General features: G+C 39.0%; 3 protein-coding genes across 5 annotated transcripts in view; 1 reads left to right on the forward strand and 2 right to left on the reverse strand.

The window, feature by feature from the left end:
• The window catches only part of LOC123866474 (zinc finger matrin-type protein CG9776), a 36292-nt gene that overhangs the window by 2041 nt on the left and 12877 nt on the right, over positions 1 to 21374 (reverse strand). For 2 of the 3 annotated variants that reach the window (XM_045908064.1, XM_045908061.1), the window contains exons 8-16: positions 21088 to 21231; positions 20465 to 20627; positions 19903 to 20008; positions 19445 to 19516; positions 19131 to 19218; positions 18232 to 18352; positions 15817 to 15944; positions 14708 to 14844; positions 12607 to 13790 (exon numbers count right to left, since the gene is read on the reverse strand). In XM_045908064.1, the coding sequence (XP_045764020.1) occupies positions 13109 to 13790; positions 14708 to 14844; positions 15817 to 15944; positions 18232 to 18352; positions 19131 to 19218; positions 19445 to 19516; positions 19903 to 20008; positions 20465 to 20627; positions 21088 to 21231 (1641 nt within the window). In that variant the 3' untranslated portion in view covers positions 12607 to 13108. Of the gene's footprint in view, positions 1 to 12606; positions 13791 to 14707; positions 14845 to 15816; positions 15945 to 18231; positions 18353 to 19130; positions 19219 to 19444; positions 19517 to 19902; positions 20009 to 20464; positions 20628 to 21087; positions 21232 to 21374 lie in introns of those variants that run through there. The other variant, XM_045908063.1, reaches the window with a different exon arrangement.
• On the forward strand, positions 287 to 2470 carry LOC123866506 (protein transport protein Sec61 subunit gamma). The gene is made up of 3 exons (XM_045908144.1): positions 287 to 444; positions 533 to 629; positions 1712 to 2470. Exons 2-3 carry the CDS (start codon positions 536 to 538, stop codon positions 1822 to 1824), a joined length of 207 nt encoding a protein of 68 aa, XP_045764100.1. The 5' UTR covers positions 287 to 444; positions 533 to 535; the 3' UTR covers positions 1825 to 2470.
• On the reverse strand, positions 3093 to 8745 carry LOC123866497 (glycine N-methyltransferase). Its single transcript, XM_045908131.1, has 6 exons — positions 8648 to 8745; positions 7438 to 7652; positions 6077 to 6204; positions 5224 to 5483; positions 4352 to 4467; positions 3093 to 3823 (listed from the first exon to the last, which is right to left on the reverse strand). Exons 2-6 carry the CDS (start codon positions 7644 to 7646, stop codon positions 3655 to 3657), a joined length of 882 nt encoding a protein of 293 aa, XP_045764087.1. The 5' UTR covers positions 7647 to 7652; positions 8648 to 8745; the 3' UTR covers positions 3093 to 3654.

The raw sequence follows: 21374 nt of genomic DNA on the forward strand, positions 1-21374 counted from the left end.
AACCAGACAATAAAAAAAAATACGCCTCTAGAATAGAATAGAATAGTTAGATACATAACTATTATAGAATTCAGACGAAAACATGCCTAGAAAATGTCTAGTTTTAAAACAAATAAAAGGTTAGAAATATGCTTATTTATTTATTATTAATAAGCAGCTTTTAAATAACATATTTCATGTTTTTAAAAACAAAGTTAATAAAAACTTTTTGAGTGCCTCTGATAATAATGTATTATATTACTAAATGTATCCGAACGTAAATGGTGACGTGACGTGAACGTCGAAACGTGGCTGACGTTTGTTGCTTTGACTTGTCAAGTTGTCAATTTTTCTTCCACGAATGTTCACTGACTCTCATATTTTGTAAAAATTATAAAATTAATACGCAAGAAATAATTCAATCTATTCTATTCTAGTGCTAATTAGGAAAAGCAATAAATTATTGTAAGTATAAGTATCGCAAATAAGTTGCATAAGTCACAGAAATAGTGCAAATTTGTTCAGAATCCTAATTTGTATTTAAATGTTTTAGAAAATGGATCAAATCGCTAAATTCGTAGAGCCAGGCAAGCAATTCGCAAAAGACTCAATCAGATTAGTGAGAAGATGTACAAAACCTGATAGAAAAGGTAAGAATAAACTTTAAAATACCTATACTTATTTAAAAATAGTTTTATACCTACCAATGTTTTGGACCAGTGGCTACTTACTGTGAAAGTCGCTGTTTTCTAATGTTAGGACTGTTAATTGTGCTGATCAGCAGATTCTTGCTAACCAAAGTTTCTTTTAACATACAAAAATAAGTGCTATATAATAAGTGAAAGGAAAAGGAGAACATAAGCGTCATCATTAACAAAGCATAGACTTACAGTAAGTCATAGCCTGCTAAGTGCTAGCTGTATATCTATTGTCTGTGAAACAACACCTCCTGTCTCCTAGACATATACTAGAGATATAATATGTTTTCATTCATAAAACCTTTCTACCAATTAATACTCTTTTTCTGTGCCATTTTTGCTGTGATGTTTCATAGATAAATTTTAAACTAAGATAAAATCGTCTACCTTAGTGTAGAATCTATGCAATCTATGTTATACAGGCCACCTAGATGGAAACACATACATAATGCAAGCTTTATACCATATGGGGTGTATGGGCATTGTACATTTGCTTTCAGAAGATAAAAAGGACTAAATAACTTTTTCCTAACAATCATGACTAAAAGTAGTTTACCCAACATTAAAATAAATAGCGATGAGCATAAAAAGCAAAGCATTGGAAGACCAGATAGACAACATCAAACAAGCCGCAGAAAACTGCTGCTACTAGAGGCTGGCTACTAGAATTGAGAAGCATTGCGATTTTTGTTTGTGTACACCCCTATGGTTTGACTTTTGAAGCCCTGCAATATGCAAAATCTTCAGTTAGACCTAGTGGTTGGAGCTGTACATTGTTATGTTCTTGATGTTGGCAGCTATGCAGGGTTTCCTTACAGACCCTGTGTCACATAGACTGTTGCGGATTTATTGTGATTGCCACCAAGAATAGCATCACTACATAGTTTTAAATATTTCTACACCAATCTTCAAAACATGTCACATCCAACACTTCAAAGGAATAAAAAATATTTTTATTTTATTTATTTACTTATTTAAAATACTATCTCCACAACATTGGTAAGTTAGTAAGTTTCTCCTTTTCTCCTTTTCAGAATTCCAGAAAATAGCCATCGCCACAGCTATAGGATTCTGCATCATGGGTTTCATCGGGTTCTTTGTGAAGCTGATCCACATCCCCATCAACAACATCATTGTGGGCTCGTAGGCAAGGCTAGTTTAGCTATAGTTAACTTGCACCACAGTTTAGCTACTATACAGTTGAGAGGATTTTGTGTAACTTGGATATGTGGGTTCTTATTTTGGGGATGGGGCAGTGCAGGTTCTAAGGCCCCTGTATCACATTGACTGTTGCCAAGCTATTGTGATTGCACCATTTTATACTAGGACATGTGGGTTGGCATAATGGTTCATTTTCATTATTTGGTTTGACCAAAAGAGATATTTACAGTTACAGCAAGTCTCGAATAAAAGATTGAAAATGCAGTTTATTTATGTTAACACATCCTGTCACCCAGTACCTTTTTTTTACTATTATGACAAGACCGAAAATATATTTATAACATGATCGCACAATGTATGTTGAGTTGAATCAAAAAGTAGTAATTTCTATGATCAAAAGTATTACGAAATTTAACACCAATTTACGAATATTAACTCAACTGAAGATGGAGCCTGAATGGGTTTTAGGATACAGTATATAATGTTGGTTTATTTTAGTTTCTAAACTGTATGATAGCTAAATTGTGGTTTCTGTATATTATGTAAGCTCTCCGGTGTTGTTTGGTGTTAAATTAATTCTCATCATATTGTCGATCTATCATACATTTTATTAGAATAAATTATTTCATTTTATAATACTTGTTTCAATCTAATATAGTTCTCCACTTGACTGACAGTAGTACTAGTTGTACAATTAGGTAGTTCTACAAATATTTTCCGAGTTTATACAATAGGATAAATCATAAATAATAGAATCATTTACTGATGAGATATAGTTAGGTTAGAAAATCATAGAATATATAATGTAACTAGCTGACGCCTGCGACTTCGTCCGCGCGGATTTAGGTTTTTCGAAATCCCGTGGGAACTCTTTGGTTTTCCGGGATAAAAAGTAGCCTATGTGCTAATCCAGGATATTATCTATCTCTATTCCGAATTTCAGCCAAATCCGTCGAGTGGTTTTTGCGTGAAGGAGAACAAACATACACACACACACACATACAAACTTTCGCCTTTATAATATTATTAGTGTGATATAGATTATCTATTTATTTATTAGGCAACCAAAACAGATTACAATATATTATACTTTTAAACTAATTCCTCAATCACTACTTTTTTTCCTATTGTAAACCCGAGGGTCGCAAAACATGACATGACCAGGGTTCATATTATTATCAGATGTGTAATAGAACTATGGAATGATCATAATATATGAAACTACCCCTGAAACAGGAAATTAAAACATTCATAAACATTGTACTTATAGAAATTTATTGTATTAAATCTGTCATATATTAAATTCTAATAACAATCAACAAGTAATTTAAAAAAATTCAAAAAACCCTGACTGGTTTGTACAGCATCTTTTTCAGTCCGCACTAATCTAAATTGGCGGATTTTATGTGCTTCAATAAGCACTAAAAATCGGCCATTTTTATTTTTTTAGGATTTTTAAAACGCACCATCAGACGAATGTATAATGACGTATCATTTATCAAAATCGGTTGAGCCTTTGAGTAGTTACGAGCCGACAATACAAACATGCATACAGGTCAAACACATAACCCCAAAGCTAATGTTTGACTTGATAAGAGGTGTAAATATAAATATTAGCCATAAGAAGAATAAATCTCATGGAGACATGATCTCTTAGGTGGATCTGTGTTACATTTTATTTTAATGCAAAAGTGCAAACAGATTATAGTCACAGCCTAAAGATACTTCATACAGTTGGTCAACAGAGACAACTACAGAGCAATCCTGCGGGCTTATAAATCAACTAGGTATTTATATCTAGGCTATACAATAGTGATCAACGCATCGCCTTCTGCATGACGTGTATGTAGTAGGCCGGGTTGCGCACGCGCTCCAGCGGCTGGAAGTCCGCGTAGATGTTGTGCTTGGCGCGGTTGTCGAACGCCTCGTCGAGCATGCTCGTGAAGCTGTCCAACTTGTGCGGGTAGTAGCAGAGGCGGAACTCGCTGGAAAGAAACAAGCTTCATTTAAATACATCTGGACTTGAGATTCTTAAGCATTCTGCAAGCAGCCCGAACGTAGGGTGATTGATTTTAAAAGCAACCCAACGTACGCTGATGAGAATTGAAAAACAACGATTTTAAGTCAATTGAGAAGACATTTTATAGCAAAGCTCTGCGTTTTTTGCTTCAAAGTATAAGCCTAAGAACGAAGGTTAAAATCTGTAGAGCGCACTTTGACTTTGCTTGGACTTAAGTTTCAGTTAAAATGAGATAGATTTATACCAGCGGTATGTCGCTGTCTCGTTTTAACAGTGTCTTAAGTCTGAGCAAAGTCAAAGTGCGATCTATAGATCTCAGGCGTAGAGCGGAATCCAGACCATTTATGTGTTCGGTGGAAATCCAATAGTCCAATAGAAGTACCTATAGTGAAAAGTGTGTGTGTCCTCTAAAAGGCTCAAGTGTTCTATGACCATATTCGAGGCTCACAAAAAAATTTGCGCTCGCTACACTTTCGCCAAATGTCAGGCTTACCTCTTCTCCGTTTCGTGTCCGTCTTCGGCGGCGTCGATGCAGTAGTCGAGAGCCACCAGCTCCGGCTTGCCGCGCACCACCAGCACCGACGTCTTGATGTCCACCGGGTACATGCACTGCAATAAACGGAACATCGATACATTCTTTAGCTATACATTAAACTATGTATATAGTACGTGACAGGTCGATATGGCACCGTACTATATAAGGTATAGGTAAGTGTCCTCTACAACTTTTGTGACTCTACCACAATACAGACCATACATACCAGAATACAGATTCTGAACGAATCCATCCATTATAGGATGGACTGAGAAGAGCTTACAAGAAACAGCAGTTCAGTAGGCACTCCCACTGCGAAAAGCGCGTACTTAGGTGTGCGGTTGCCCTCGCGCATTGCAATCTGACATCGCACATCGCTGCACTTTGTTTACCGTAACCCAAAAAAATTGCAATCGATAGGTTCTTTAGTAATGAATTGTTCAATTTTATCGGTTTACTTACATAAATATTGTAGGTAATTATGAAATTTAAAAGCAGTTTAATAGCTTCGTATCAAAACAATATCCGCAACTCATAGCAATGATAGCGTACCTACTATCTTATTTTCGGTGACCCGGCAAGAGATCTTTATACTTACTTATATGGCATGATGTAACAAAGAACAAACAGACTAAGTAGATGTCGCTACACAATCCTCGATCTCGCTAACAGAGTTTTCTCACCTGAGCACTATAAGTTACAAAGAATGGACCAGCTGGGTCCTCGGGTATATTACCAGCCAAGAGGAAGATCTTTCTATTGAGTCTCCCGAGCGTATCACCATCTTCACCGTACATAACTAAAGTAAGAGCCTGGATACTTGTACTTACATTATAATAAATAGAGTGTCCCGGCGTGGCGCCACTATCGATCATGGCGTCATAGTTCCTGTGGTCAATGAACAGCAGGCCTCCGGGCTTCAGCACCGTGGCGAAGTTGCGCAAACACATCCGCTGTGTGCGCTGGTCTTCGAACTCGTCCAGCAGATGAGCGAACGAGTTGCCGAGGCAGATGACCGCGTCGAAGGAGGCGCCGGGTAGGAATGCTTGTACGTCCTGTGGGAGAGTTTGCCAACTTGCTTCTTCGATCACTAGAACCACAGAAATAATATTCTGATTTTTATGACTAAAACACATTTATATCAGTATGAAATACTGATGCGGTTTTGATTAGTCTCTGTTTTTGTGTTCGAACAGTTCTCAGAAACAGCTGTTCTAAACACAGCTGAGTGATATTAACGTAGTTGTATGGAACAGATATTCTTTTGGCTCCGTACCAGGAAAAAGGAACCCATTATAGGATGACTTCGTTGTCTGCTTATCTATGTCTGTCTGTCTATCTATCTGTGTGTCCTACGACACAGTGTCTGTCAAGACAAAGGAATCAAAACCTATAGGGTACTTCCCCCTTGATCTAGAATCATGAAGTTTGGCAGGTAGCAATGACTTACAACACAAAAATCTGTAAACCGTGAATTTTTGGTATCTTCACAAAAAAATTCAATCCGCAAAGTTTAAATAATAGCAACTCTCGTTACGACGCAATAAAGTGCAATTCAGCTAGCACAACGCTCCGGCTTTTTGATAAAACCCCTCTCTTTCTATCGCGTAACTCTTATCTCTCTCTATTTCTCTGCCATAAGAGACAAGAGTTACGCGAGTGCCGTCGAAGGGGCTTACATACCCCAGTCATCGTAGCGTGGGTCTTTCCTCTTCTCCCATCGCGCCTTGAGCGCGTGTTTCAGCATCTTGTCGGACGCGTCCACCGACACCACCTCGAACCCTTCATCCAGGAGCATCATGGAGTCTATCCTGAAAGAGATATTTCGCATCAATCAAACAAATTGAATATTAGGTATAATATAGGTAGGTAGTAGGTACATGGTGCCAACGACTTCGTCCGCGTGGGTTTAGGTTTTTAAAAATTCTTTGGGAAATCTTAGATTTTCCGCGATAAAAAGTAGCCTGTGTGACTGTCATTTCCGGGATACAAATTATCTCTGTAGTAAATTTCGTCAAAATCGGTTGCATAGATGGGCCGCGAAAAGCAAACAGACAGAGTGACACTACATACTACACACTTTTACATTGAGTCTAGTAATATTAAGTAGATATATTTCATGTAGGCCAATTTATGGCGCAGACCATGGGTAAGTATAGTTAGTTCCCTTCATGAGTGATGTAGTCTACTTGTTCATAGGCGGCTGTAAACCCAAATCGCGTACATCATTGCGAAAAAGCTTTTCATCGCTTTCTGGCAGCTGTTTCATCGACAAAAGCCGCAAGAGATGCGTCACCCTGATAGGTAGGTATATACAGACCATGGACACGTAGAATAATATTATAATACAGTACGTTAGTTGGTACAGGCATAGAGATAGCTTAAAATCATTCCATGGGTATAAACAGACGTGTCAAGGCTCAAAATTTATTTGGACTAATGGAGAGACCGTTATAATTAGGTACCTACCATTAATTTATTACTAGGTTTGTAATAATCGATTGGTGAAGTAGGTATTGTGTCATATATTATAACCAAGTTGTGAGGTCATCAACTCATCCCCTATCTCCATGTTGCTATTTGCTAATGACGAGTAATCATAACGATAACGCAGATAGCTTATTAAAATTAAATAATGAAGTATATTGGTGTGATCAAAAATTAATGACATCTTTATTATAGGTACTTACTTATTACAGCTATGAAATTATAGTGTTTGCTAATATTAATTAAGTCATAAGGTCATAAGTAGGTATAGTTCGCGACAGGTCGAGATTAGGCTGCTAAATTTCATGATTCTAGGTTAACGGGAAGTACCTACCCCATAGGTTTCTTGACAGACACGACGCGGGCAGACAGACAACGAAGTGATCCTGTAAGGGTTCCGTTTTTCCTATTGAGGTACGGAACCCTAAAAAACACTTTATCTTACTTTTATGGATTTAGGTCTGACGATGCCAAAGTAGGTACCTAGGACCTAACTACCATCAATTGTCAAAAATTCGATTGGCTCCTTAATTAGGCACTTAGATGAACGAACATACCCAGTTCCACAGGCCACATCCAGCACTCTAACACAGCCATGCTTCCTCAGCAGGCCTGACAGGAAGTCCCTGTAGTTCTTCGTCCTCTGGTTACTGTCGCCTATGTACTTCTTCCACACTCGCGCCGCCTTGCCGTCCGCATACTGGTCCTTCACACCCTCCGACGGGATGCCTTGCGACCGAGAGTGGAATACTTTATCCGCCGACATTGCTTACTGAAAATAGTTAAGTTGAGACCTTTAGACTTTTCACTCGCCAGGATGGCTGGCACCCTCCATTATAAGATTTCGCCTTATTTATTGAGGTTTTCCTATATTTACAAAGTATTCTGTGATAGAGTGAATTGTGATATTTGATGTCAGGTACCAAATAGGTACTAAATCTTTGGATGGCTTAAACTTCCAAATTCTCTCATGGTCCAGCCATCTTGACGCTCACCATGATTTCATTGTCAGTTCGCTCGTAACAGTCGTAAGTCGTCGTCGCTGCGTACGCATTCCAACGAGAAGCTAGGTACCTATACTTACTTGTTTATCTTTTATATTAAACAAAACTAAACACTAGAACCTTGAACTTGAATAGATTAGGTACAGGAGAATTTGACTAAGTAGCCTTTCAAATCCAATACCTGCTTAACTCGAGAAATTTAACCTGTGTCTCGGTAAGTTAAGACTCACTACTTTCTAAATTTTTTGGCATTACCTATAGATATAAGGCTACGGTAACGGCTCTCTCCCTATAGTCGTATTCCTCATTACTGAGAGACGTGACATTAATCCTACAATGGTAGGAGTTCTCTTGAGATAATAATGTGGTGCGTTCCCAGATCCTTCCGCATAGTACAATTTGGCTAAGAGGACGAGATTTCGACTATTAGGTTAATTTACCTAAAGTTATCAGTAACTAGGTACTTACAACATACGGTAAGAAGAGAAAAGTTCAATGCCATCTCTAACTTACGGAGATATGTGCGTTTTAAACAATCAAATATCACTTGCTTTAACGGTGAAGGAAAACAACGTGAGGAAACCTGCATGCCTGAGAATAATTCTCCATTATGTTCTCTAAACTATGTGTAGTCTGCCACGCACTTGGCCAGTAAGGTAAACTATCGCCAAACCCTTTTTCTTCTGAGAGAAAACTTGTACTCAGTAGTGGGCCGGCGATGGATTGATCATGAGATGATAACTGTAAGATACGAAAATAACTTACAAAAAATATGATGCACTCACGTCCGTCTGACGTGAGATGTTGACGGCTTCTACATACAATCTAAACGATGCGAGTGTAAACTTGCTGACGATTGCGAGTGAAACTGTTATTCGATTCAGCTACAAACGACTAGAGTTTTGACGCGGGTTTGTCTGGAAAGTAATGAGAGTTCTGATTTCGGGGGTGCTCGCCTATGTAGGCAGGTACCTAATTAGATTAGATAGCACAAGTCAAAGGGAGCGTCTTGCAGGCGGCCGGAACTTCAGGTGCCCTCATTATAATTGCAGCTGTCTTTTTTCTAAAATAACGGTTAAGTGCGAGTTGGACTCGCACACGAAGGGTTCCGCACCATCGTGAACAATGCAACACTATGTAGAGATGATGGTTCATGAGAAACAGCCCGCTAACAGATGGACGGATGGGCAGCGGAGACTTAGTAATAGAGTCCCGTTGGCACCCTTCGGGTATGAAATAGAAAGGTCAGTTTTGCAGTAAATGAGGGCACCGACGAATATTACCATGTACCACACGTTGTTTAACGAATCTAGGTACTTATACTATACGAGTATAGGTATGTAGGTTAACCATCCCATAGTCGAATTATTTTACGAACACACATCCATACCTACTGATTATTTTGTAGGTGAATGAGAACGTTAATTCATCATTCCGGATGCTTATACGTGTTGTCGTAGATATCTTGTTTTTACGAGTGATGTAACATCGCTCTTACTTTACGCTGATACCGCGTGCAAGTTCAAATAAAGCCAGTCACGTGCGAGTCGGCATCGCACGAAGGGTTCCGTACCATCTAACTATACTTGTTAGGGATCCGTACCTCAAAAGGAAAAACGGAACCCTTGTAGGATCACTTTGTTGTCTATCCGTTTGTCTGTCAAGAAAACCTATAGGGTACTTCCCGTTGACCTAGAATCATGAAATTTGATAGGTAGTTAGGTCTTACAGAACAAGTAAAGGAAAACATCCGAAAACCGTGAATTTGTGGTTATATAAATTAAAAAATAATTAAAATGTGTTTCAATTTTCAAAATAAGATAACTATATCAAATGGGGTATCATATGAAAGGGCTGTACGTGTACATTGTAAAACAGATTTTTATTTATTTTTATGCATAATAGTTTTTGATTTATCGTGCAAAATGTCGGAAAAAAAATACCGGAGTACGGAACCCTGGGTGCGGGAGTCTGACTCGCACTTGGCTGATTTTTTGGTTTACCCAGGCGATGAAAATAAAGAATATAATATCTAGCTATTGCCTATCTGCATTCCGCAGCCCAGTCCGGTATGGAACGGTTTCTGTCGGTATCAAACATATTGACCCGTACGTGACCCGCGATCGGAAGATTTATTATACGAGATAAACTATCTAAAGACTACTTTGAACGTGTTTTAGTGATTAACAAGTGTAAATTAAAAATTTCTATCACCCGCGACAAGTGAAGACAGTAATTAGAAAAAAGCTGATAACTTTCAAATGGCTGAACAGATTTTCTTGGATTATAGCTACGAACACTCTCGCAACCTCAAGCCACCTTTCAAACAAAAAAAAACTAAATTAAAATCGGTTTATTAGTTTAGGAGCTACGATACCACAGACAGATATACATACCTATACGCAGATACACACATATAACACCCCTCTTTTTGGGTCGGGGGTTAAAAAATAGAATATTTAAGTAGTGGTCGGCAAACAACTTGAACATGGCTTTGGCGAAACATTACGAATTGCAGCATGAAATTAGTTTCATGACATTTCATAAGCAATTTCACGTGTAAACGTCTAATTTCGAGCGTATTGAAATTATACATGCATGACTGTAATTTCGTAATGTAAATTCCGTTTAAAGGGGGCTCGAGGGGATTTCTTTTTAACCCCCGACCCAAAAAGAGGGGTGTTATAAGTTTGACGTGTGTATCTGTGTATCTGTCTGTGGCATCGTAGCGCCTAAACGAATGAACCGATTTTAATTTAGTTTTTTTTGTTTGAAAGGTGGCTTGATCGAGAGTGTTCTTAGTTATAATCTAAAAAAAATTGGTTCAGCCGTTTAAGAGTTATCAGCTCTTTTCTAGTTTTCTTGTAGAAAAGAAGGTTACATAACCGTTAGGTTCATAATATTATGTCAATTGACAAATGTCAAGCTGTCAAGATGGACGTTGCCTAAATACATAATTATTTATTTGAAAATGATGTTTTGGAAAACTCAGATACTTTGGATCGTCGGGGGTGTTATAAATTTTTAATTTACACTTGTAAAATACTTAGTAGAAAGATTTTGTATTCAAATAAACTTTTGCAAGTAGGTAGGTCTGCCCTGCTTAATTTAGAATCGTCAAATGCATCTTTAAGACTTGTTCGGAATGCCTTTCCTAACGAGAAAACCAGCAAGAAACTCGGCTGTTGCTCTTTTCAAAGATTCGATTTACAGTAGGTACCTGCGCTGCGCATTGGTTCATTAGTTAGCATTTCGCACTAGCTGTAATCTCAATCTACGGAGAAAAGTTAGGGCTTTCTGATTGGTTGACCGCTCAAAATGGTTAACGCTCACGAGTTTATTGTCTTTGTCATTTGTATGGGATTACGTAACAGAGAGTTCTATACTAACAAGCTCCGTGTATAGAGTTTAGGTAAGCTTCGTTTACGAGCTACAACCATATTGCAACCTTAAAACAATCCGATTTAGGTCCATTTTGCTCTGAAGTCTGAAAATATAGTTCCGATATAGTGCGCGCAAAAGAAATAGTCCACTCTGAAGTTGCAAGGTCATACGCAAGTCAAGCTGAGATCTGCCTTTGTATAATAAGCAGACATACGCCTTTTTAACCCCCGACCCAAAAAGAGCGGTGTTATAAGTTTGACGTGTGTATCTGTGTATCTGTCTATGGCATCGTAGCGCGCGCCTCAACAAACGAACCGATTTTAATTTAGTTTTTTTTTGTTTGAAAGGTGACTTGATCGAGAGTGTTCTTAGCTATCATCCAAGAAAATCGGTTCAGCCGTTTGAAAGTTATCAGCTTTTTTCTAGTTACTGTAACCTTCACTTGTCGGGGGTGTTATAAATTTTTAATTTACACTTGTATTCAAATTGGACTACTAGTTTTGCACGCACTATACTCGACACACTAAACGCCGGGTATCAAATAAAACAATTTGTTAGTAAATAATTCGGTACTTGTATTTATACCACGCCAGTCAAGTCCAAATCACATGATCCTCACTATGCATTACAATATAAAGTACTTAACTATTTTAAGTACCTATCAATAAACTGTTGGACTTCGTCTGTGTTGGTGTTAGCTGGCGGGCGTGCTCTGCCTTTTTGGAGTGTTTTTTTTGTTAAAACTGACTGGAAAGCGCTCTAAGGGGGTGCCGTGCGTGTGTCGGCGAGCGCCAGCACAGACGGGGTCCATACTTGTATAGTTTAACTAACTTGTTACAAATAACTACAAACTTGACATTGGCTAATCTTTGTAAAGCCAGACAAGAGAAAAAAAAAACCTGTTAAGGTCGATACACATTCTGCGATGTACACATACATCGCATCATTTGCGACATTTATTTTTCCTAATAAGTTTGTACAAAATTTGTCTTAAAATAATGCTATCCTTTTCTACATGGAACATTGTGAATAAGATAGCACTACTTTCGAGACATATCAATTGAAAGATTTAAATAGTTTTCAACTGAAACTGAGTGCTAAACTCAGCTACTTACTAAATATACACTTTGCAGAAAGTATATCGCCCTTTATAAGAGTACATTACGATACGTGTAACTTAAGATGTCTGTTTGAAGAACGAACTTGTAATATTAGACCGTATGTATAAAACGTACTTTGACCTTGCTCAGAATTAAGTCTAGAGCTACAAGTGTAAGTGCATGCTACAGACAAATACACACATCAAACTTATAACACCCCTCTTTTTGGATCGGAGGTTAAAAATGAGACATTTATATAAATCTATCACGCTTTAAATCTGTCTTAAGTATATGCAAAGTATAGATCTCACCTGTAAGTCGAAATCAATATAAACAATTAAAATGAGACGAATTTATGTGCACATATTTCTGTTTCGTTTTAACTCGGTCTTTAATCTAAGCAAAGTGCTCCCTAAGTTACAAGTATCGTATATTATTTATAGCAATGCTATAAAGTGTACATCATATATGTTACATATCTACTATTTACACTCTTTTGTCATCTTATCCTTGTTTTAAGAAAAAAACTTTGCAAAACTCTTAAATATTTTATAATCGTTTTGCAAAGTTTTTTCTTTTGATTAAAGGGCATTTATACATAGAGGGATATTATTTTCTTTGAAATTTATTATTATACCGCAAAACCAAAGAGTTCCCACGGCATTTTTAAAAATTTAAATCCACTCGGACGAAGTCTCTGGCACCAGCTAGTATTTCATAATAATATTTAATAACAATTTTTAAATCCCAGCGCCAACATCCGAAGCGTCGATACCAAGCATTGCCAAGTCATCCATTTCTTCTTTTTTCTTCACAGCGGCCGCCGCTGCGATTGCAGTCGTTGTTGCATTAGTTGCATTAGCAGGTGTTGTTGCGGTCGGCTGCGTACTGTTTGTTGCATTAGTTGCAGGTGTATTTTTCTGAGTTGTGTTGTTGTTTGGTGTTGCATTGTTATTTTTGTTTTGGTTGGCATTTTTGTTTTGATTTACATTTTTGTTTTGATTTACATTTTTGTTGTTGTTTTTATTGTTATTGCGGAGGCTGTTGTAATTTTTCATTTGATTGTTCCTGTTTTGGTTGTTTTGTCTCTTGTCCGCGGCGTTTTGTTTGTTTTTGTTCTGCCTGTTCGGTACCAGCGGTACATGAGTGTCGTAGAGTTGCGGTCGGGGGCCGAAGAGGGACGCGTTCATATCGAAGCCCATCATCATGTGCGGGGGAGGTTGTCCCAGCAGGCTCAGCTGCGGGAAGGGGTTCATCAGGCCGGGTATCCCGGGGAAGCCTGGGCCTAAGCCCGGAATGCCAGAGAATATGTCCTGCTGGGCCATTTCCGCGTGTTGGTCAGCGGATGGGAAGATAATGTCCAAAGCGTCTTGGAAATCTTTCGGTAGGGCCGGTGCGGCCGGTTGAGGCGTGCTAGGCGTTCTGCAATAAAATACTTAATTAGGAGTTTTACTACGAAGTTTACTAGAAAATTTAAAATTATTGCTGTAGGTTTTTGAAAGGATTTGAGGGTATATTACAGACTAGCTGATGCCCGCAGCTTCGCCCGCGTGGATTGGTGAGATCCCCTGCAGCATCAGGATTGAGGAGTTGGACTCCAAATTTTTTATGAAACAATGTCGCAAAGTTCCTCAATCGATTAAAAAAGAAATGACGCAAATCGGTTCAGAAATCTCGGAGATTTCGGTGTACATAGGTAGAAAAACACAACTCCCTTTTTGAAAGTCGGTTAAAAAAGTAGCCTATTTTACGCCCTGGTCAATCCTCTACTTGCCTGTGAAAGTCCCGTCAAAATCGGTTCAGCCGTTCCAAAGATTAGCCTTTTCAAACAGACAGACAGACAGACAGACAGACAGACAGACAGACAGACAGACAAAAATTTTAAAAACGTGTGATTCAGTTATGGTATCGTTCAAATAACCATATGAGCTTAATATGAGGTAGTTATTTCGAAATTACAGACAGACACTCCAATTTTATTTATTAGTATAGATAGAAGTTAGACATTTACAAGTTTTGTGACGCGCACTGATTGAGTGGCTAGCTTAATAATAATTGATCATGAGGCCCCAGATCGAATCCAAAAGGTGAAGATTTTAGCTGTAGTCCACAATTTTTCTTATTTTTTCCAAAATAGAGGCCACACATAAACCTGTATTAGCTGGCAACGATACAAACAATATTTTTATTTTGGTGGATGATTAATACAGGTAAACGGATAAACCGAGGCCGCTATTTTGGGAAAAAATGGCGTACAGGAGACAGGCCAGGCTCCCTTACTAAAATATTCAAAACCCCATTATTGGGTATGAGGGTAGTTCATATCATTCAGTACTCACGGCGGGGGCGCCGCGGGCGGAGCGGGCGCCGGCGTGGGCGGCAGGAAGGGCATCGGGAACACCAGCTGCGGCGGCGGCAGCTCCGCCTGCTGCCTCTCCAGCTGAGCCTTCGCGATCTTCTCCTTGAACTCCGCCACCTGCCCGCAACACCGACGGTCAAATAAACAGAACAAGCGCAACACATCACCAAGCAAATACACAAAAAATACAAATAGCATAATGAACACAAAACGAGCAGCAAATAATAATCAAACAACGTCCGAATAACTAAATAAGAGCCGCAAATAACCAAACAACTACAGAAAAAATACGAATAGTAAAATGAACAAAATAAGAGCAACAAATAATAATAATCAGGCAATCAAACGGTAAAGTAACTGCAACTTTATAAAGGGAGAAAATTATGAGGCAAATAAAGAAATAGATATTCAACTTGAATCAAATGTAAATGCAACTCAGACTGCCAACTATGTTGCAAATAATAATGCAAGTAACTGTAACTTTTTACGAATAATAACACAAATTATAGTAGAGCAATAGGAACAATATACACATTTACTTGTAAGCAGGATACTTTTTTATACTGTTTTATTACTTTAATATTCGAAATAGAAAAAAGTGTTCTAACTTTTGAACAGTGAAAAACATGTCGACAATGCAGTGCAGAGTTAACTTCGTTTTAATATTATTGATTGAAGATTGGATAAGGATAACATGCTTGTGACGTAACATACTCAGTAACATGATAGTTAGTCGAAACCAATTTTCGTTTCGCGGCCAAAGGACATTACAAAACCTGTTCCTTTCAAAACCTTAAACCCTCATCTATCATTCTTCCATAAACAGTGTGTTTTTTTAGACAGTATGGAGAAATAGAAAACCATAGGAGTTACTGGTCCAGTGTGAGTTGTCCATTAAAAAAACGGACTTTTTTTTTAAGCCGATCGACTTAGTTTCGTGTATTGTATATTTTAGAAAATCAACTAAAATAATAAACTTTTGCATTCAAGTAAAATGCCCAATAGCCTTACATTGGCCTGTTCATAATATTGTATGAAAACTGTATTGAAATATTGACTATGTATCAAAGCAGGTAACATAAAGCTTACCTTCTTCTGTATCTCGGCGTCAATCTCTTGCCTCTTCTTCGAATCGTCGTCTTCTTTTTTCTTCTCTTCTTCTTTCTTGGTTTCTTCTGGCTTGTTCTTGCTCAAACTCTTGAAAACAGGCATCTTTCCTACACACAAGGTTTAGTCAGCTAGTAATTCAAGAGGAAATAATATTTGGTTGAAACAACAGAAAAGTTAGGACTGCCATCCAATGGCTAACTGGAAGATAATTTATGCTGAATAAGTAATAACTATAATAATGTACTAACATAGTTTTATGAGTCATTATTTTACTAACATCACTAAACCAGGAATTAATTCATCATTATCACTATAGCCTGTCCAAAATGATTTATCACGCACCATTTTAACTCTATGAGCCAACTGTCATGTCAAAGTACGAATCATCTTTAAAATAAGGACTAAAATTATACTTTTATACAATAAAGAACATTCCTTATGGAAGGCTATTAAGTCGACTACTGGCCCGCTGATTCAGTCACATCCGTTGAAACTAGATGATAACACATGGGCAAAAACTGACTCTCATAAGGCAGAAGTGTATGCACAATTTCTCAATAAAATCTTTACCCCGAACACAAGGGATGAAACCTACAATAATGAAAAAGAAATTGACGATTACCTGAACAGCGATCTCCAACTTAGTCTTCCTATCAAGTGCTTTACCCCAGCAGAAGTCTCGCGAGCAATAAAACGCCTTGATAACAAAAAAGCACCAGGATTTGACCTTATAACTGGAGAAGTTCTTAAGCAACTCCCAAAGAAAGCTATCGTATTTCTCACAACACTTTTCAACTGTATACTCAGGACATCATATTTTCCACAAGTATGGAAAGTTTCCCATATAATTATGATACCAAAACCTGGGAAAGACCCACTTATTGTCTCATCATATAGACCCATCAGCCTACTACCTGTCATATCAAAACTCTTCGAAAAACTTCTTCTAAGTCGTTTAAAAGCTATTATCACGAAAGAAACTCTTATACCAGATCACCAGTTTGGCTTTCGACAAGGTCACTCAACCATAGAACAAATCCATAGAGTAGTTAACAAAATAAGGCAATCCCTAGAAAGAAAAGAATATTGCTCAGCCGCATTTTTGGATGTTCAGCAGGCCTTTGACAGGGTTTGGCACAAAGGCCTTTTGTACAAAATAAAGATTAACTTTCCTCATAATATTTATAGTCTGCTGAAGTCGTATTTACAAGACAGGATATTCCAAGTCGTAGTAGGAGAGCATTGTTCCCAGTTCTACGATATCAAAGCTGGTGTTCCACAGGGATCAGTGCTAGGGCCGACCCTTTATACCCTATACACAGCCGACTTACCCGAGACACCAAGTATCCTCACCGCAACGTTTGCTGACGACACAGCGGCACTGAGTACTCACTCAAATCCAACGGTAGCATCCCAGCGACTACAGGGCCACTTGGATAATATTGATAAATGGATGCGAAAGTGGAGAATCAAGGCTAGTGCATCCAAATCAACCCACGTAACCTTTACACTTAGGCCCGGCGATTGCCCAGAGGTGAAACTTGGCAACGAAACTCTGCCACATGGTAATGTAGCCAAATATCTTGGTATGCATCTTGATAGAAGACAAACATGGCAAACACATATAAAAAAAAAGAGAGAAGAGCTGCGTGTACGCACGAGATCGCTAATGTGGTTACTTGGCAGACACTCCCGACTATCACTTAATAACAAAGTACTCATATACAAGAGCTTTTTAAAACCCGTATGGACATATGGCTTGGAGTTGTGGGGCACAGCCAGCAATTCTAACATAGAAATACTACAGCGCTATCAAAACTCAGTCTTTCGCACAATACTGAATGCTCCATGGTTTACTAAAACAAGTGAAACACATGAGTATCTTGCAATGCCCACAATCAAAGAAGAAATTAATAATAATGCTAAAAAACACAAAGCCAAGCTAGAAGTCCATGCGAATAGTCTGGCAGTGTCACTTACCACATGCAGCAGAGTAAATAGGCTAAAACGAGCCACAATAGAAGAACTGTCTTGTGGACAATAAAGCCAGGGATAGCCCTATGAGAAGAGTCTCTTGATGGAGTGACCTTCTCCAAACCCGCAACGCACTCATACAATCTGATTATAGTCGGCAAATGACTGATTGCAGATAGCCTAGAAATACCAAAAAAAAAAAAAAAATTATACTTTTAACATGAACACATAAAGTTAAAATGGCGCGTGAAAAGTTATTTTTTACGCATTATATCAACCGATAGAGGTCCGCTGCTGGTTTCTTGCGCCGCCGCCATCCAGTGGCTCCCTGCGACTCGTTTGATGTCATTTTGTGCGTAACACCTTATCTAGCGTACTTATACATCCCCATATCTGTGATCAGCATAAAGCCTCCCTCACCAATAAACGGCATCTTGCGTTTGTCAACCGTCTTGGTCTCGCTGCGTGCGGGGCTCCTCCGGTCCCTGTCCTCATCCCTCCGGTCGTCTCGACGGTCGTCCCTCCTTCTCTGCTCATCTCTCTGGAAACATACGAAAAGGAACTTTCACACCCCAGCAAGTATTGTGGACCAAGAGCCCACGAGGGCCAGACTTTCGTTATTTTATAAAAGCTGAAAGTTTCTCTGCGTATTCCCCAATACAGAGAAGAACGATCAGTGACTGAAGTTTGGATCATGGTGGCTTTGGGAGATAACAGGTAAAAAGCTGTAAAAAATCTTATGTCAAAGTATAAAGTGTAATTTTTTTATATTTTCTTCGGAATAGTATTAGAAATCTATAGAACGCACTTTGACTTTGCTTAGACTTAAGACAATGTACGAGACAGCGTTATACTGCTGGGATAAGTCTGTCTCGTTTTAAGTCAAAATCAAGCTTAGTATCGTGGCAACCCTCTGCCAGACTTCAACTTTTCAACTTTAAGGGTGTCAGGGGTTCTTAGTTGGCGGCCGGCTCCGCACGCGACTGTCTCATCTCTGCACATACGGGAAACATTTTCATATCAGTTACAAGAATACTTAGTAGACAAGGCGTACTACACCATTCAAGAATACGCCAATAGATATAAAGCATAATAAGTGTTACGTTTCTCTTTATTTTTATTTTTCTCTCCTTTGTTACAATAATAATTTCCAATTTCCATTTATTGTCATTCATGTTATCAATATAATTATGAAATATGTTGCCTATTGCACACCACTATAATGGTAAATACACTGTAACCTTAAACTTTTGTACCACCTATTGTAAAACGTGTATTTGCAATAAATTAATTATGATTATGATTATGATTATGATTACCTTGTCGCGGTCATCTCGCGCTCTGCTCTCGCGAGGCCGGCTGTCGCGCTCGTCGCGCGGCCGGCTCCGCGCGCGACTGTCGCGCTCTCTACATAAATGGGAAACATTTCATAAATAATTACATTTTTATTAAAAATTCATGTGTAGCTTCTAGGCATTTTTCGAGGTAAACACTGGAGGAGCTAGCGAACTATGTAGTGTTTATATATCTCTCCGCTTCACAATGTTTCGTGTGACATAGGGTGATTACAGGTCAGAACTCTTTTTTCGTGATGCTGTAATGGAAGAAGAGATAGAAAGAGAATAGAACATACCTGGAAGTGCCACAGAGGTCTATGACGGGGGCCTCACTGCGCCGCTTGTCGCCTTCTTTGTTCCGCTGGATCCTGGTAGAACATATTACGTTTTTCAGAGAGTTTTTTATGAGAGAGGGAGAGGGTGAAAGAGAGAGAAGCTGGGACACGTTTTCAGAAAATATGAACACTTAGCGCATTTATCCCGCTAAGTAAAGCGTTCCTACGGGATTATCTACAGGCATTACGCATGGGATAAAATCTAGAACGAGGAAATTCATAGAAGAACCTAAGCGACCGATATAACTCAAAGGATTAGCAAGCTGAAGTGGCAATGGGCAGGTCATGTCTGTCGCAGAACCGACAGCCGATGGGGCAGACGTGGAGTAAAATGTGGATAAGTGCAGTGTGGGACGACCTCTGGACCGACCTGAAGAAGGTGGCGAGGAGCGGGAGGATGAGGAAAGCCTATAACTAACCTGGTTTTGATGTTGTCGAGCAGCTTGCGGTCGCTGTCGTTGAGGCGGTTCATTTGCAGGGAAGACATCCACTCCGTTAGCTTCTCGTCCGATTTATTCTTTTTGTCTAAAGGGAAAAAAATATATACACATAGAAAAGGAAAAGGTGACTGACTGACTGATCTATCAACGCACAGCTCAAACTAATGGACGGATTGCGCTGACATTTGACATGCAGATAGCTATTATGACACAGATATCTGCTAAGAAAGGATATTTGAAAATTCTAACTCTAAAAGGGGGTATAATATCAGATAGGGGTCAGATACAACTGAAGAGATATTATTGCCTATGCAGAAATCTCTTCATACTCTCTTTGAGATTAAAAAATTTAAATATCACTCGCTTTAACGGTGAAGGAAAACATCGTGAGGAAACCTGCCTGAGATTTCTCCATAATGTTCTCAAAGGTGTGTGAAGTCTGCCAATCCGCACTTGGCCAACGTGGTGGTGTTTGGCCAAACCCATATACTGAGACCCATGCCCGTGAGCTGGTGATGGATTGATCATGATGATGACTCACTCTTTTTCTTTTTCTTGGGCTCGCTGTCAGACCCGCTGGAGCTGCTTGAGGAGCTGGAGCTGCTACTTCTCTTGCGCTTGCTCTTCTTCTTCTTCTCTTTCTTCTTCTTGGGGTCAGCGGCCGGCGGCGGGCTCTCCGCCTTGCGCTTAGTGTGGAAGCCATCCTGTGTATCAAATTTTACATTCATTACCGTCAGCGGCTTTTTCTGCGTCTAGCTAGACGGCCACTAACGTTTGTTTAATATAAAAGACTAGCTGATGCCCGTCACTTCGCGTGGATTAAGGTTTCAAAAAATCCCGTGGTAACACAGATTTTGTGGGATAAATTGTAGCCCATGTCACTCTCCAGATCTTCAACTATATCCCATGCAAAAAATTACATCGAACCGTCGCTCAGTTGCGACGTGATTGAAGGACAAACTAACTAACTAATAAACAAACAAACAAACACAAAACATCCAGTGCAACAAATATTACATTCCAGCTATTGTAAGCGGCTTTCTAGTTTTTTAGCGGCTTTTATAGTTTCTTGTTTGTCTTGGTTTTTTTCTTGTTTTGTGTGCAAGAAAGCCTTCCTATGTTTAGCATTGGACGCTTATCGGTTGAAGATGATGATGATATCACCTTGTTGAAAGTGATAGTGTGAGCCGCGTACTGCTGCGGCTTCTCTTCAGGTTTGACCTTGTTGCTGGCTCGAGCCTTTTCAAACGCCTTCTGCCGATCCGACATCCAGTCCGTCTCCCAGTGCGGGTTCTGTTCTACGAAGTTCTACAACGATAGATTATATTATACGGCGTGTTTGTTAAATCATATTAAATGACGACTCGTACCCATGCTATTTTGATCTGATAATACCCATTGAACGAAACCCATTAGACGAAATGAAACAATAAAAATTTCTATACAAAAGT

Source organism: Maniola jurtina, chromosome 6, assembly GCF_905333055.1.
Source record: "Maniola jurtina chromosome 6, ilManJurt1.1, whole genome shotgun sequence".
NCBI lineage: Eukaryota > Metazoa > Arthropoda > Insecta > Lepidoptera > Nymphalidae > Maniola > Maniola jurtina.